We start from the raw sequence: 17352 nt of genomic DNA on the forward strand, positions 1-17352 counted from the left end.
TCTCACCAACCTACACAAGGTTGTCCATTCAAACACACTACAAGTTAGCAACACATGCTAAATGTCCATGACAACACATAAGTAATAAATCCAATACTTAGTTCCAGCTATCCCTAATTTCATATGTCCTATACATAGAATATTTGAAATCACCCAAGTGCCATGTTACAACCATAGTGGTAATTAGGCATCCCCAAATAACCACAGAAAGATTGACGGACAAACCGTGACATCCCTCTTGCTCGAGATAGCAATTGTCCTCAGTTGCATCATATCAACTGGCCTGTGTTTGAAAGTAAGATTGGGTGAGGTTGGGATAGGTGGGACAAAACCATTTAGGTATCCATTTAAGAATCGACAAATAGAGTATAACATTTCTCCATTGTTCAGTGTGGTGTGATTGAAATTATTCGTCAAAACAACTTAAACACTCTAAGAGATGTGAATCTTTATGGTTTCTATGAATAAGTAATATAAAATTCTTGAACATAATTCATGAGAAACTTAACATCATAACAATGAAAGATAAATTGATTATGGATACAAGATAATAGATACTACCCTTGAGTGTTCAAAAGTTATCTGAGAGGATGTGAGATTATAACTAAAAAATAGCTAGAAATGACTTTTCAATACATTGAAAGTTTAAATACAAATATAAATATGAATGACTAGCAATAATTCTAACAATATTGATTAATAAAATAAAAACTTGAATTTAACTATTTAATAATAACTCACTCTTATGAATGAAAAATAACAAAGTTCAAGACATAAAAGAAAGATAGGTCAAATTAAGCCAAACAAAATAAACTTGTACAAAATGTAAGCCATAATTTCAATGAGGCTTGTATAAATACCTTTATAAGATATTTATAGCAAGAATCTCTTAAATTTGAGGGAAGCAATCCTTAGGCTTGAAATGGCTCAAATCAACAAGTCTAAATATATGTTTTGATGAAAAGATTAATTCCTATTTGAAGTTAAAATAAACTTGAATAATAAATATGAAACTTGGCAATCATAAGATTGAGTTAAGAGTAGAAAGGTAGCACCCTACTTAGATTCGATTGCAATGATGTTCTGCAAAATAACAAAAGCACTATAGTCCAATTATTAATAGGTTAGTCCATAACTCACATCTTTGATTTTCTTTCCCTAAGCATGTGAAAAGATCTTGTACTTGGCCTAGCTCTCATACCACTATCACATGACCTTTTCTCCAAGTATAATATTTCAACAAATTTTATAAATTACTTTAAATAAGTTAACTAAAAGTTAATACATCAACCTTAGAAGAAGAATTAAATGGAAAACTTAAACGAAAAAATATTTATGAACACAAGACAAAAGCATTGGACAATTGCCTTTATCGTTCGGAGAATGGTTTTACTCAACACATGGATGTATCAAGATAAAAATTCCCAAAACAATGTGGGCTATTCGAAGGATGGAGCCAGATAAGAAATGACTTGCTTTGGGCATTTGGCCAGGAGAAAGTGGAAGATACATTAACCAAGGGATGGAGACAAAAATGATGGAGTGCCTGCACCATGCCTATGGGGTCATCAAAAATACCCTATGGTGTTTTGGGGGGGTTTGTTTGGTTCTGTAACTCGGCTCCCACTCACGCTAGGGATGTTGATGAAGCCACGTGATTGGCACACCTAGTCGCGAATGGATTTGTGCTTCAAAGTGGAGGACCACCTCTGCAAATAAGCTTAAGCAAAATGCAAATGCACACTAAACATTCTAAGGGCTTTCATCCAAAATACAATTACCTATCATAAAAGTAACTAGAATACTTGGATAATTGTGATTGTGGTTTTTATTCTTATGACCTACTCAAATTTATCTTACTAACCTTGATCATAGCTAGGCTATATTGTTTTTAGAGGAGAGGATAGGCTATATATAATAATGGCTCTACGAGAGAGAAAAAATCAGAGCTCTTGACTCATCTAGTGAAATTTCTCCATAAATAACTTTTCAAATTCACCAAGAAAAGTCATGTGGAACTAAAATTCCATTTCTTTACTAAAAACCCTATGTAGGATTCTATGTATTGCTTGAGGAGGTCGACTCTCTTGCAGCAGCACAATCACAGTACCATCATCCATCTCTCTTGCATGCATGACAACTCTCTCTTAATGGTAGGGTCATCATCTCTCCCTCTCCTATATGTGCTAACTGAATCAATTCTGACTTAGAATTGATTCTGAATCAGTGCTAAGACTGAATTAGTATCGGTATTGATTCAGTGTCAGTCCTGAATCAGTGTTGACTGAACCAATGTTGACTAGTTGTATATAAAAACACATGTAATCCATTCCTAGATATGTTGAATTTGTGTTACATACCTATGGTGTTCTCATTACTGGCCTTAGTTTTCTTGTGTGCCTATTCCTTAGAATGTACCGCTCTATTTTTTCCTCGCTCGAAAAGTTTCGCTCAGGACTCGGCTCATGTGTTATGAGCCCACTCTGCAAACGACTCTCTGTTATGATCAGAGAGTTGTTTGCGGAGTTTTGGGCCTAGTTTTTCTTGTTTCCCTTGGTCTCGTGTGGACTTGTTTTGGGGGTGTGTGAAATCCAAACGGGCTTTGGTACATCAGCTTGCTGAGAGAGCATGAATTTGATTCTATAGGCGATTTCTTTGTTTGCCATGACCTTATATATGACGTGTTGAGCACATTGTCAATTGGCGCCAATCCCCCAATTCAACTTTTTTGACTTGGTTTACTCATCCTACATATTTACATCTTTAGAAAGACCTCCAATCTTGGCAAGCAAATTTAACTTTTACCGAGGTCCGTTTTGATATAAGATCCCAAAAGTACCAATAGAACTCCAACAACGGTGATTCATCTGAATACATATGCATGATTTGAAAGTTTCATGAACAAATAATGCATGTGCATTGTATGATAATAATTCACAATAAATGGGCATGATTTCCTTTGTAAAATTCTGAAGGAGATCAAAAAGGAGTAGAGTAGTGTGGTGTGGGGTATTAGAGATTGTATGGGTCTGATATATGTTATTGAAAGTATATGTTGTTGGTCTGACTTTCAATAGTTAATATAGATACTTTATTGTTCAAAAAAAATGTAGTGAAGGTTGCAAAGTAAATTTTAGGCGTGCTTCTGAGGCTGGCGTCACTTGATGGCTTCGGTAAGGCGGTGCGTTCGCTTTAATAAGTTTCTTTCACTTTCCAGAACTTTCCGCGAATATGTGAAATAAAGGCTGAAACGTGGCAAATTTGTAAGGCGGTGCCTTCGCTTTAATAAGTTTTACTTTCACTTTCCAGAACTTTCCGCGAATATGTAAACTGCTTGAGTATGCCCAAAGGCTGAAACGTGGCAAATTTGTATTCTGCTATATATATATAGGGTTCCGCAGTGTGATCTCTGAAGCCGTCTTCATTTCTATTTTGTGTGTTGCATTTTGCCAACTTCAAATCAGTTAGTTCATACTCTGTCAAGCCGGGAAGATACACGCAGCTGTCTCGCGGAGCGGAAAGAAGGCCAGCATCGTCGAAGTCTCAACTTTGCTGGTAAATTCATTGGTCTGTAATTCCGTTTGCAGCAGATAGGAGAGTACTGTAGAGTAGAGCGAGAAGAAGCACCTCATACCTTGCTTGCTTGCTTGCTGCTTCTATTGCGTACTGTGTGTAATAGCAAAAATGGTAGGTACAGCTGCTCTAGTTTACCGTCAGAGGTCGGCAGAGTCTCCACCATCTAGGCTCTCTGCATCTTCTGTAGGTATTGCCAAGGGCAGCAAGGGGGGTAGCAGGTGTAAAGGGGTGCGTAGGCGTAGCTGGGGCAAGTGGGTGTCGGAGATAAGAGAGCCCAACAAGAGGTCTCGCATTTGGCTTGGGTCGTATGACACCGAAGAGATGGCCGCTAGGGCTTATGATGCTGCCGTCCTTTGCTTGAGAGGGCCTCATGCTAGGTTCAATTTCCCTAATTCTTTGCCGTCGCTGCCCTCTCCCACCCCCTCTTCGCCTAAGGAAATTCAGAACGTAGCCTCCTTAGCGGCTGCCAGTGCTCGCCCTCGCCCTAGCTCTGCAGCCGCTCCCCATACCCTCCTCCTGAAGGAGGAGGACCCTACTCTGCCAGCTCCCCCTTCGCCTCCCCCCGTCATGCATTCCTTCAGCCGAATCAACTCCCTTAGTAATGTCCCCAACAACGGCTCAGACCCAGACACCTTAACTCAACAGCCCCTGCCTGAGATCATCTGGCTTCTTGACGCAATTTCATCCTGATGTGGCCCTTCACTACCACCTAATTATTCATATATCACCCGCTTCTCCTTCATCTACTGCAACTGGTAGGGAAAGAGTACTGTCTAATAATATTACAAGATGCTGGTCTTTGTTAAATTGCATTAAAAGTGCTGGCTAAAATTTGTGTTCGCGTTTTCTCGCAGACGAACATGGTGCTAATTGCATATCCCGTGTCACGCCCAATTCACGCATGACTCTTCGACACCACAAATCATCATCCTACATGCTTTTCTGATGCCGGTGCCCATCCTCGACAGAGGAATTGAAAATGGTCAAGGTCGTTTTTGGGCCTCCAAGTTGAAATCCACTGTGCAGACCGCACATATTGCTGCCGCTGCAAACGACGTGTCCTCCTTTACTTGTAAAAATTTTCATCATTTAAAAAAAAAAGTTCCCAAAATTTTTTAAATCATTTGCAATTTCAAGATATGGCAAAATGTTGATGAGCCTTTGTAAAAAAAACTTTCAATGGATAAAGAGACACCTCTGCCCTTGAAGTGTCTTCCATCTTGAATTCAAATGATAAAAAAAATTTGACAAGGAAAGGACACTAGCTTTTCTTTATCCATTGAAAGTTTTTCCAAGGCGGCAATATCTCAACCCTCTCTTGTGGATTACAACTTTGTGCCAACCTTTTAGCTAGGCAAAAAAAATTATTTCAAAAATATCTTTGGCATGGATGCAAACTCTTTGAGAGAATTTTATGAATCTTCATATTACCTTGGAGTAATTTCATGAGTTAAAATTACCTTAGAAGAATTTCATGATGATTGAATTTACCTTAGCATTTCATGTTCGACCATACTAATCGTGGTCTTTTTCTCTTTTATTATACTCTAAACTATTTAAACACACACCTATAAGCAGTTAACTCAATTGATCAATTTGTTCACATCTTCTTTTATATTAATCTACCCAGGCAAACAATGTACTCAAGCAACCATATAAATAATTCCAAACATAATTTTACTAAATAGGAAACGTAAGACGTGTAGGAACCAAGGGAGGTCAAGAGCCCATGATCATAGTTCAAGGAGAGAATCTCATAAGATGGAGAGGAAGTAAAAACGTGTCATAAAAGAAAGAAGACTCCAAAATTCTAATTATGTGTAATTGTTCTTATACAAAAAGAGGATCCATAAATGGCTTCACAAACATAATGCTTTTAGAGCACTCTATAATGTTTCTAAAACATAAATAAACGAGTACGAAACTCCAATGATCCGTAACACCCCCCCCCTTTTTTTTTTCTTTTGCGAGAGATTGGTATTGAATGAGAAATGTCACTCGCCAGGCATTTTTGTGCCAACGGTGTGGTAAGCAGGGTTTCGTACACACAGGACCTCCACGTTCCCAAAGTATAGCCCCAACTAGTCCGCCACACCCCTGTTGCCCCCACCTCTAAGAATCTAAAAAAAGTATATAAAAAATAATTGTTGATGGCCATCCCCATTGTAAACTATTAATAGCTATCACCACCCCACTAATACCAAACTACCAACACAAATCTTTAAGGTTACCACCACCACTACAAAGAAAAAAAAACAAGTTTCCAAAAGATTACCACTCCCACCGAAGCGAGACAAACACATCTCATACATGCAAGAAATATATTGTTGCCCCCACTCCGCCTTACACAAGTCAGATAGCTTACCCTCATGTCATGAGTGTATTCTTAGCAATCAATATACTTTAGCCAAATTCGAGGGACATAATCTATGATGACCAGTGGTCGAAAAAAATAATACTTTTCAACCAATCAAAATAAGGGCAAATCTTAAATCTATCCAGTTTTTGTTTCAAAATCTCTACAATATGCCCGTTTTATAACTAAAATATATGAAAAATCATTCCTTAAAATAAGGGCTACTTAAAATCTTAGCCAGATTTTCTTGATCCTGGTGGGTATAAATACACTAAAATATCGCTTTTTCTTGAGCCCTAGTGATGACCCTTGTGATCATACAAAGTAACACAAGTAACTAACAAACAACTGATTCCGATGATGGACAACTGTTTTGAAAAGAATTCTCACAAAGATAATAAACTCAAATTCTCACCGAATCTGCCCTTCATAACAAGACTTACGTCATGATGATAAAAGGGAGAGTAAAAGAGACATAATGAATCTGGTGCATAAAGAAACTACTTGCATTGTACATGAAGAACTTATCCAAGTAATACCTCTTGCTTCGATGCATGTGGCCGGCATCTTCGAAATCTGAAAAATTGTGCATGAGTAGGCCCAAATTATGTACAAACAATATCTTGCATGGCCATAATCGGTGTCACACCAAGGAGTCACCTGACATGTATGTAATTCCATACTCAATGGTACCTTTGATGTACCTGAGCACACACATTACTGTATTCCAATGTCTTTCCCTTGGTTTATTGGAGAACCTGTTCAGCACACCTTCATAGCAAATGTCTACTCTAGTATTGTACAAGAAAATTAAACTCGCACAACAAGCTTCCTATACATCTTGATGTCAACTAAAGATGACTTAGTGTCCTCGGAAGAAAGCTAGAGTTAACCTCCATCAATGTACTTGTTGGCTTACAGCCTATCGTACGAAATGCCTTTAAGATCTCTACTACATACCTCTATTGAGAAATGAAGATCTTGTCAGGCTCCTGCTAGGCCTCGATCCCCAAAAAATAATGCAAGATCCCCAAGTCTGTCATCTCAAACTCAGAGCCAAGCCTTTCTCGTGTTTGCTAAATCAAGTCTTCATGGTTGCCTATGATAATCAGGTCGTCCACATAGAGAACAACTATCACATATTTGCCATTCTTTCTAAGTACATATAAGTTAGCATTAAATGCACTTCTAGGAAAGACCAAAAATTTTGAAAAAAGTATCTATTCATTGGTACCATGCCCTTGGGGCTTGTTTCAGCATGTATAAAGGCTTCTTCAACATGCAAACCTTATTTTCTAATCCAGGTACCTCAAACCCTAGAGTCTAAGCGACATACACCTCCTCCTTGTGATGTCCATTCTAGAAAGTGGTCATTCGAGCTGTTGGGGCAAAGGTTTCACTGACATCAAAAACCTTCAACCTGTGAAAAATCTTTTGCAACTAGCCTAGCTTTGTATTTCTACAATGAACCATCAAATTTGTACTTAGCTTTCCACACCCACTTGGTGCCAATTACCTTTTGTTTTGGTGGTCGACCAACCGTCTCCCAAGTGTTGTTTTTGATGATGATGTCATACTCTGACTCCATTGCTGCCTTCCACTTTGGATCTGCCAAAGATTCTTCTAGATTTGTGGGCTCCACTAAATTCATTATCTTATCCACCATCAAAGCCATATTGGCAATGTGTTCAAAAGACCTTCTCTACTCCTCTATTCTCTTTGATCTGTGTAAGCCATCAGCTGCTAAAGTTTCTGCAACATCGGGTGGCGGGTTGCAATCATCAAAGAGCTAACGTAGGAAGTGGCTGCCCTTTAAGGTTGGTGTGATTTCTAAGAGTCTTCATCATCTAAAATCTCCTCCTCCACTTTTCTCGTACTTGGGCTGGGCACGTGATGGATTATTTTTCCATTTGGTGAACGGGCTCCAGAAACACCACATCTCGGCTAACCATTATCTTGAAAGCCTCTTGAAAGGGGGGGTGCCTTCGCTTTAATAAGTTTTGAAAGACGATATTTTGTAAGGCGGTGCCTTCGCTTTAATAAGTTTTGAAAGACGATATTTCGTAAGGCGGCGCCTTCGCTTTAATAAGTTTTGAAAGACGATATTTCGTAAGGCGGCGCCTTCGCTTTAATAAGTTTTACTTTGACTTTCCGGAACTTTCCGGAACTGCTTGAGTATGCCCAAAGGCTGAAACGTGGCAAATTTGTATTCTGCTATATATAAAGGGTTCCCAGCCGTCTTCTCTATTTTTTGTGTTGCATTTTGCGAACTTCAAACCAGTTAGTTCATACTCTGTCAAGCCGGGAGGATACACGCAAGCTGTCTCGCGGAGCGGAAAGAAGGCCAGCATCGTCGAAGTCTCAACTTTGCTGGTAAATTCATTGGTCTGTAATTCCGTTTGCAGCAGATAGGAGAGTACTGTAGAGTAGAGCGAGAAGAAGCAACTCATACCTTGCTTGCGCTTCTATTGCGTACTGTGTGTAATAGCAAAAATGGTAGGTTCGGCAGAGTCTCCACCATCATCTAGGCTCTGTGCATCTTCTGTAGGTATTGCCAAGGGCAGCAAGGGGGGTAGCAGGTGTAAAGGGGTGCGTAGGCGTAGCTGGGGCAAGTGGGTGTCGGAGATAAGAGAGCCCAACAAGAGGTCTCGCATTTGGCTTGGGTCGTATGACACCGAAGAGATGGCCGCTAGGGCTTATGATGCTGCCGTCCTTTGCTTGAGAGGGCCTCATGCTAGGTTCAATTTCCCTAATTCTTTGCCGTCGCTGCCCTCTCCCACCCCCTCTTCGCCTAAGGAAATTCAGAACGTAGCCTCCTTAGCGGCTGCCAGTGCTCGCCCTCGCCCTAGCTCTGCAGCCGCTCCCCATACCCTCCTCTTCAAGGAGGAGGACCCTACTCTGCCAGCTCCCCCTTCGCCTCCCCCCGTCATGCATTCCTTCAGCCGAATCAACTCCCTTAGTAATGTCCCCAACAACGGCTCAGACCCAGACACCTTAACTCAACAGCCCCTGCCTGAGATCATCTGGCTTCTTGACGCAATTTCATCCTGATGTGGCCCTTCACTACCACGTAATTATTCATATATCACCCGCTTCTCCTTCATCCAGGTAGGGAAAGAGTACTGTCTAATAATATTACAAGATGCTGGTCTTTGTTAAATTGCATTAAAAGTGTTGGCTAAAATTGGTGTTCGCGTTTTCTCGCAGATGAACATGGTGCTAATTGCATATCCCGTGTCACGCCCAATTCACGCATGACTCTTCGACGCCACAAATCATCATCCTACATGCTTTTCTGATGCCGGTGCCCATCCTCGACAGAGGAATTGAAAATGGTCAAGGTCCTCCAAGTTGAAATCCACTGTGCAGACCGCACATATTGCTGCCGCTGCAAACGAAGTGTCCTCCTTTACTTGTAAAAATTTTCATCATTTACAAAAAAAAAAAAAAACCCAAATTTTTTTTAATCGTTTGCAATTTCAAGATATTGCGAAATGTTGATGAGCCTTTGTAAAAGAAACTTTCAATGTATAAAGAGACACCTCTCCCTCTTGCCTTGGAAAAACTTTCAATGGATAAAGAAAAGCTAGTGTCCTTTCCTTGTCAAATTTTTTTGATCATTTGAATTCAAGATAGAGGCAATATCTCAGCCCTCTTGTTGATAAGCCTTTGTAAAAAGTGGATAACAACTTTGTGCCAACCTTTTAGCTAGGCAAAAAAATTCTTTGAGAGAATTTCATAATGATTATTAAATCTTCATATTACCTTGGAAAAATTTCATGATGATTAAGATTACCTTAGCATTTCATGTTCGACCATACTAATCGTGGTCTTTTTCTCTTTTATTAAACTCTAAACTATTTAAACACACACGTATAAGCACTTAACTCAATTGATCAATTTGTTCACATCTTCTTTTATATTAATTTACCTAGGCAAACAATGTACTCAAGCAACCATATAAATAATTCCAAACATAATTTTACTAAATATCAAACATAAGATGTGTAGGAACGCAAGGAAGACAAGGGCCCACGAGCATAGTTCAAGGAGAGAATCTCATAAGATGGAGAGAAAGCAAAAACGTGACAAACATAAAAGAAAGAAGACTCCAAAATTATAATCATGTGTAATTGTTCGTATACAAAAAGAGGATCCATAAATGGCGATCACAAACATAATGCTTTTAGAGCACTCTATAATGTTTCTAAAACATAAATAAACGAGTACGAAACTCCAATGATCCATAACATCCCCCCCCCCCTTTTTTTTTCTCTTTGTGAGAGATTGGTATTGAATGAGAAATGTCACCCGCCTGGCGTTTTTGTGCCAACGGTGTGGTAAGCAGGGTTCGTACACTTAGGACCTCCACGTTCCCAACATATAGCAGCCCCAACTAGTCCGCCACACACCCGTTGCCCCCCTTCCCCCCCACCCACCTCTAAGAATCTAAATAAAGTATATAAAAATAATTGTTGATGGCCATCCCCATTGTAAACTATTAATAGCTATCACCACCCCACTAATACCAAACTACCAACACAAATCTTAAGGTTACCACCACTACGAAGAAAAAAAAACAAGTTCCCAAAAGATTACCACTCCCAGCGAAGCGAGACAAACACATCTCATACATGCGAGAAATATATTGTTGCCCCCACTCCACCTTACACAAGTCAGATAGCTTATCCTCATGTCATGAGTGTATTCTTAGCAATCAATATACTTTAGCCAAATTCGAGGGACATAATCTATGATGACCAATGGTCGAAAAAAATAATACTTTTCAACCAATCAAAATAAGGGCAAATCTTAAATCTATCCAGTTTTTGTTTCAAAATCTCTACAATATGCCCGTTTTATAACTAAAATATATGAAAAATCATTCCTTAAAATAAGGGCTACTTAAAATCTTAGCCGGTTTTTCTTGATCCTGGTGGGTATAAATACACTAAAATATTGCTTTTTCTTGAGCCCTAGTGATGACCCTTGTGATCATACAAGGTAATACAAGTAACTAACAAACAACTGATTCCGATGTTGGACAACTGTTTTGAAAAGAATTCTCGCAAAGATCACCGAATCTGCCCTTCATAAAACAAAACTTACGTCATGATAAAAGGGAGAGTAAAAGAGACATAATGAATCTAGTGCATAAAGAAACTACTTGCATTGTACATGAAGAACTTGACATCCAAGTAATACCTCTTGCTTCGATGCATGTGGCCGGCATCTTCGAAATCTGAAAAATTGTGCATGAGTAGGCCCAAATTATGTACAAACAATATCTTGCATGGCCATGGAAGTTTCCACATGTGAACGATTGCTTTCGTCGCGTATGAACATCATTTGAAAAAATGTGTGTGAACGCATTCTTTACAAGAGGCTGTGTGTAAAGAGTGTGTGAACGCACTCTTTACAAGAGGCTGTGTGAATCAAACCATGGTTGCCTCTCTTACCATGGCTGGTTGCCTATTCAATACTCAAGGTCGCCTCTCCTTCTCCTCACTCCTTTGAGAGGCTTTCATTGATGAATACATCCACTATAATATATTTGTTGTAAGATAATAAATTAACCTTCATCTCATGTAGTAATAGTTTCACTTAATTCTAGCATGAAAAACTTAATTGCTTTACATTACAATAAACAACAAGCCATCACAAAAGATTACAGTTCCAACTTTCTTTGTATGCCCCAAGATCATATGCATCAACCTATGAATAAATGCATTCTATAGTATTTGTATTATATGTCTGATATTAGAAATGCATTCTATAGTAGTTATATTATATGTTTGATATTCAACTTCACTTGATGAGAGGGATATTATGGGTTGTTTCTTAGTAATACATGAAACAAAAAACAAAAGCCAAGCGAGGAAAAACTTGAATTTAGACCTTTTAGTGTTTGCATCACTCCTCCAAACCAAATCTAAGCAAGAAAATGTAAAACATATACTTTTCTTATATTGCAAAACATGTTGTAAAATATTAAGTAGTTATATAAAAACTTCCTTAACTATTGCCTGGTGGGAGACTTTTGGGTGTTCATGAACTTGCTAAGTCTCTGGCATGAATGCAAACTCTTTGAGAGAATTTCATGATGATTATTAAATCTTCAAATTACCTTCTTGGAAGAATTTTATGACCTAAAATTACTGGAGAATTTCATGATGATTGAAATTACCTTAGCATTTCATGTTCGACCATACTAATCTTGGCCTTTCTCTTTTATTGTATTCTAAACTATACAAGTACATAGACCATATCCTTTTTGTTCTCTTTCAAAAATTATAAGTCTCATGATAACAAGGGAGAGTAAAAGAGACATAATGAATCTAGTGCATAAAGAAACTACTTGCATCGTACATGAAGAACTTGACATCCAAGTAATACCTCTTGCTTCGATGCATGTGGCTTTTTGAAATCTGAAAATTTGTGCATGACCAGGCCCAAATTGTGTACAAATAATATCTTGCATGGCCATGGAAGTTTCCACATGTGAACAATTGCTTTCGTTGCGTATGAACATCAGCTGGAAAAATGTGTGTGAACGCACTCTTTGCAAGAGATTGTGTGAATCAAACCATGGTTTCCTCTCTTACCATAGCTGGTTGCCTATTCAATACCCAAGGTCGCCACTCCTTGCCTCTCCTTCTCCTCACTCCTTTGAGAGGCTTTCGTTGATGGATACATCCACCATAATATATTTGTTGTAAGATAATAAATTAACCTTCATCTCATGTAGTAATAGTTTCACTTAATTCTAGCATGAAAAACTTAATTGCTTTACATTACAATAAATAACAAGCCATCATAAAAGATTAGAGTTCCAACTTTCTTTGTATGCCCCAAAATCATATGCATCAACCTATGAATAAATGCATTCCATAGTATTTGTATTATATGTTTAATATGATAGTATTTGTATTTGTAAGTCTGATATTAGAAATGCATTCCATAGTATTTGTATTATATGTTTGATATTAGAAATGCATTCTATAGTAGTTATATTATATGTTTGATAATCAACTTCACTTGATGAGAGAGATATTATGGGTTGTTTCTTAGTATTACATGAAACAAAAACAAAAGCCAAGTGAGGAAAAACTTGAATTTAGTCCTTAAATTAGTGTTTGCATCACTCGTCCAAACCAAATCTAAGAAAGCAAGTGTAAATCATCTACTTTTCTTATATTGCAAAACATGTTGTAAAATTTTAAGTAGTTATATAAAAACTTGCCAGACTATTACCTTAGTGGGAGACTTTTGGTGGGTGTTCATGAACTTGTTAAGTAGGCCAACTATAAAAGGAAGTATATTTATGGCCTTGTATTATAAAAATAGACTAGGCTACCCATGTTTGTAAATATAGAATTGTATTTGTCAACTTCATGGATGACATCATGAGATGATGTCATGGGTGATATCATGTGTGATGTCATGGGTGGTGACATCATGCTTACATCCTATGTTGACATCATGCTTGGGTCACGTGATGACATCATGCTTATGTCAGATGATGTCATCACACCTCATACTAGAGTAGCTTCACGCACAACCCTCTATTTGTATCCTAACCATCAACAGTCACAATAAGACCCCTTCCAGCATCTAAGTTGGGGTTCCCATTAAAGATATGTGTACCAATGGCTTCTCCTCATACTGGGGTCCGTACAAATGTGCACCATACATCAACGTGAGATACATGTTGAGAGGTGGACATTGATCATATACTAACGCCCCCCCCAATGTCCAGATGAACTAAGAGTTTCTTGAAGATGTCTCGTGAGCTGGTTCTTCCCAAGAGCTTTGGTTAATATGTCAGTGCAGTTCTTTTCTCGATAGAACAATACTCTAGCTCCACATCTCATCCTCGATTAACTCCCACACATAATGATACTAAATCTCAATGTGCTTCGTGTGCGAGCATGAAACATAGGGTTCTTTTCAATGGCCATGCAACTCTGATTATTACATTGTAAGGTCAAGGCTAACCTCACTAGAACTCCCATATTTGCTAGAATCCTCCTCAACCATATTACCTCACAGCAGGTAGCAAAACAAGTGACCTTGTGCTATGCTTCAGCTGAAGAAAGTGCCAATGTGGGTTGTTAAACTGATCTTACATCCATTTGGAAAACTGGCCACTTCTTATTAGCAGCCAAGGTAAGTACTGTGCGAATAGTGGTCATTCGAGCTGTTGGGGCAAAGGTTTTGGTGACATCAAAAACCTTCAACCTGTGAAAAACCTTTTGCAACTAGCCTAGCTTTGTATTTCTACAATGAACCATCAAATTTGTACTTAGCTTTTCACACCGTGCCAATTACCTTTTGTTTTGGTGGTCAATTAACCAGCTCCCAAGTGCTGTTTTTGATGACATTAGGGCCAAAAACGGCTAGAAAAGGGCTGTTTGTTAATCTAAGGATTAAGAAATTGTCCAATTGTGAATTGACACGTATACAAAAGTATGGCATTCTTGTCTCCTCTAAATGTCTTCTTAACGGTTCTATTTTAGTGGCGAACGGCTAAAATGGCTTAATTTAGAAGTTTACGATGGCTAACATTAAAGTTTGGGTCCAAAATAGTGACATCTTGTTCCATTTTATATTTCAAAAAATCAAGCAGGAAGATACGAAATCTTCTCTTTTCAGGCTCTGAAAACAACGCTATTTTTTCAAACATCTACTTTCCACCTTCCCTCCATTTTGGTATGGCTCATTCCCTTTTCCACCTTCCCTCCATTTTGGCATATGGCTTATTCTCCTTTCTTTGCATTTTCAAAAGACTCACTATTTTTCTCTCATCTGCGAGCTTTTATGGCGTCCTCACGTCGTCCTTCTCATAATATAACTTCTTGTGATTTTCATAACACCAGAGAGGGTGGTGTTTGGAAACCCATGTCTTTTCGTGTGAATGATTGGGTAACAATGCTTCCCTCTTGCAAAGGTGCCCACCACAGGGTGAAAAGAACCAAGCAAAATGAAGTGAAATCCCATTGGAAAGGTCGTGTTCTTGCCTTCAAAGTGACCGACAATGGCTGGCTTGCAAAAGTTCAATATGTCTACATGGCCAAAGACTTGGTGTTGAACTTGGATGAACATCCAATTCTCCATTCTTACTGTAATTTAACAAAACTTTATCTATTTGATACAACACAATATTTCTCCTTCTGATATATTTGTTGTTTGTTTAATTTCACTTATCTTTCCATCAACAGCTGTGGAGTGGCAACCTGTTGAGAGCTTAAGTGGCATATTCAAAGCAATTCACAAGGGGATTGTAGATGTAATGTATGCAGACAAACCACCTTCATTTTACAAATCAGTGGATATATTTGTGTATTTTGCAGAATATAGGGTTCCATCAAGAGAAGGTGTTTATGGAGAATTATATGACATACCTATTCCCACATTAATGTCACTCGAATGGAAAGTTCCTGATCCAAATACCATAACAAGCTTCAAATCCAAAATCAAAGATGATATTCTTAAAGCTATGTCTCCTGGAAGGATTTCAAGAAGGATAAAAATTCAATGGTTCTTGCCTATACATGTCTTTGTGGCATGTTTCAATACAATGGAATTGTAGAGGACAAGAACGAATGATATAGACACTGTACTTGGAGAAGGATGGAGTACCAAGGAAACTTTTCATACTGGCGACAATATCAGTTGTAGAGTAAGCCCAAATTCTATGTCTATCTCATACCAACTATGTCGTCAATCCCTAGTTTTGGGCTATGACTATAGGAGATGGAAAAGCAAGCTTGGTGGTTGGGTCCCTTTGGATTCTGAAGAGAATTGTCCAGAGTTTGAATTTAACGTCATAGTCCATCCATTCATAGATCCTAGGAACCTTATAGTAACATCAAACTGGAGACTACAACATGTAAGAGAGTCGCTTGAGTTTCTGGACGAAACATCACCTGAATATAGATTCAAAGTAGATGATATTGTTGTCAGTACAAGGATGGAGAGTGTAACCTCATGCATCACATGTCTTCCCCCAAAAAATTTTGTATTTGAGCCACTTGGAAGGGCAAGTTTGTTAAGCTGAAAAGGATTTCTCCAATAATGTAATCAATATATTCTGCTAAATTTCGTCTTGACTTCTTCACAAAAATGGTCAACATATTGTTCGCAACACAAAACAAGGTTTAACAGTTGAATATCAAATTGTTGATACTGAATTTAAGACAAAATATAGTCCCAAAAAGGGTGTGTTCATATGGACAAAATGAACAAAACAAAAGCCAATTTGTGAAATCACTCAACAAAATCAACTTTTCTTTTGGCATGGGATGACCCTGGATCTTTAGAGAATCTTTCTCTCTTCTGTTTGCTTTGATCAAATTTGGCTAATTTGAAAAGATGCAGGGGGGAAGAGAGCTTGAGCTCTTGCAAGCACACACACACACTCACAAAACCCTAATAGAGAACACACAAGGTGAGAGGCTGAAAATCTTCTTCTTCTCTACTCAACACTCAACACTCCATATACAACATAAGAGTACACAATAATATGAAAGGTACTCAACCAATACATTACACGGGTTCTCTATAGTGTGAACCCGACTAAATGAGCTGGCGCTATAACTATGCCAGTCTCTAGAATGGCTGTCACACAGCCTGTCATCCCACTGGCCGCATATCTCCCAAGATCTCACCAACCATGCCAGTGGTGTAAGTGCGGGGCCTATCCCCCAGGCGGGTCATCAGTGTCCACCGCCTCACTAGAGCTCGATATCTCAACACTCCCCCTCGAGCTCAACTCCATCTCATGTACACCAAGCGAAGCCCTGAATTTGCGGAGCTTCTCTGTACCCAATGCTTTGGTGAAGATGTCAGCTACCTGATCCTCTGTGCTGACATAAACAAGGTCAAGATCTCCTGCCAAGACCTTCTCTCTGACGAAGTGGTAGTGGACCTCTATGTGCTTCGTACGAGCATGAAAGACTGGGTTCCTGGCCAACTGTATACTGCTAATGTTGTCACAGAAAATGACAACTTGTCTATCCACTGATAGACCCAAATCTCCAAGTAGCTTTCTCAACCAAGCTACCTCACATGCTGCCATAGCAGCTCCTCTGTACTCGGCCTCTGTACTCGATAGAGCAACCGTAGGCTGCTTCTTGCTGCTCCAAGTCACAGCAGCACTCCCCAAAGAAAACATGAATCCACTGGTAGATCTTCTATCTGAGATACTACCAGCCCAATCAGCATCTGTGTACCCATGTACACATATCTCTGTCCCAGTCTCATAGAATAGTCCACAATGCAAAGTAGACCTCACATACCTCAGTATGCGTCTCACTGCATCCAAATGCGGTTTCCGTGGAACCTGCATAAACTGACTCACCAACCCAACAGCATAGCTCAAATCTGGTCTGGTGATCGTCATATAGATCAAACTTCCT

At 38.9% G+C, this 17352-nt stretch overlaps 2 protein-coding genes across 5 annotated transcripts; both read left to right on the forward strand.

The window, feature by feature from the left end:
- Positions 1 to 3264: 3264 nt before the first annotated feature.
- LOC147636428 (uncharacterized) lies at positions 3265 to 9497 on the forward strand. Of its 4 annotated transcripts, none has more exons than XR_015266534.1 (2): positions 3265 to 3555; positions 4431 to 4989. XR_015266534.1 is itself a non-coding variant. In XM_086801870.1 (2 exons), the coding sequence occupies exon 1, from the start codon at positions 3685 to 3687 to the stop codon at positions 4264 to 4266; it is 582 nt and encodes a 193-aa protein (XP_086657996.1). In that variant the 5' UTR covers positions 3309 to 3684; the 3' UTR covers positions 4267 to 4331; positions 9140 to 9497. The 4 variants fall into 4 exon arrangements, 2 of the variants coding, with proteins under 2 accessions (XP_086657996.1, XP_086657995.1); XM_086801870.1 differs by lacking the exon at positions 4431 to 4989 and adding an exon at positions 9140 to 9497 and having other exon boundaries at positions 3309 to 4331; XM_086801869.1 differs by having other exon boundaries at positions 3309 to 4331.
- On the forward strand, positions 8304 to 9127 carry LOC147636429 (ethylene-responsive transcription factor ERF015-like). The gene has a single exon (XM_086801871.1). The coding sequence runs from the start codon at positions 8426 to 8428 to the stop codon at positions 8981 to 8983; it is 558 nt and encodes a 185-aa protein (XP_086657997.1). The 5' UTR covers positions 8304 to 8425; the 3' UTR covers positions 8984 to 9127.
- Positions 9498 to 17352: the final 7855 nt, after the last annotated feature.

This window comes from Cibotium barometz, chromosome 8 (genome assembly GCF_041138505.1).
Source record: "Cibotium barometz isolate CiBa-2024 chromosome 8, ASM4113850v1, whole genome shotgun sequence".
NCBI lineage: Eukaryota > Viridiplantae > Streptophyta > Polypodiopsida > Cyatheales > Cibotiaceae > Cibotium > Cibotium barometz.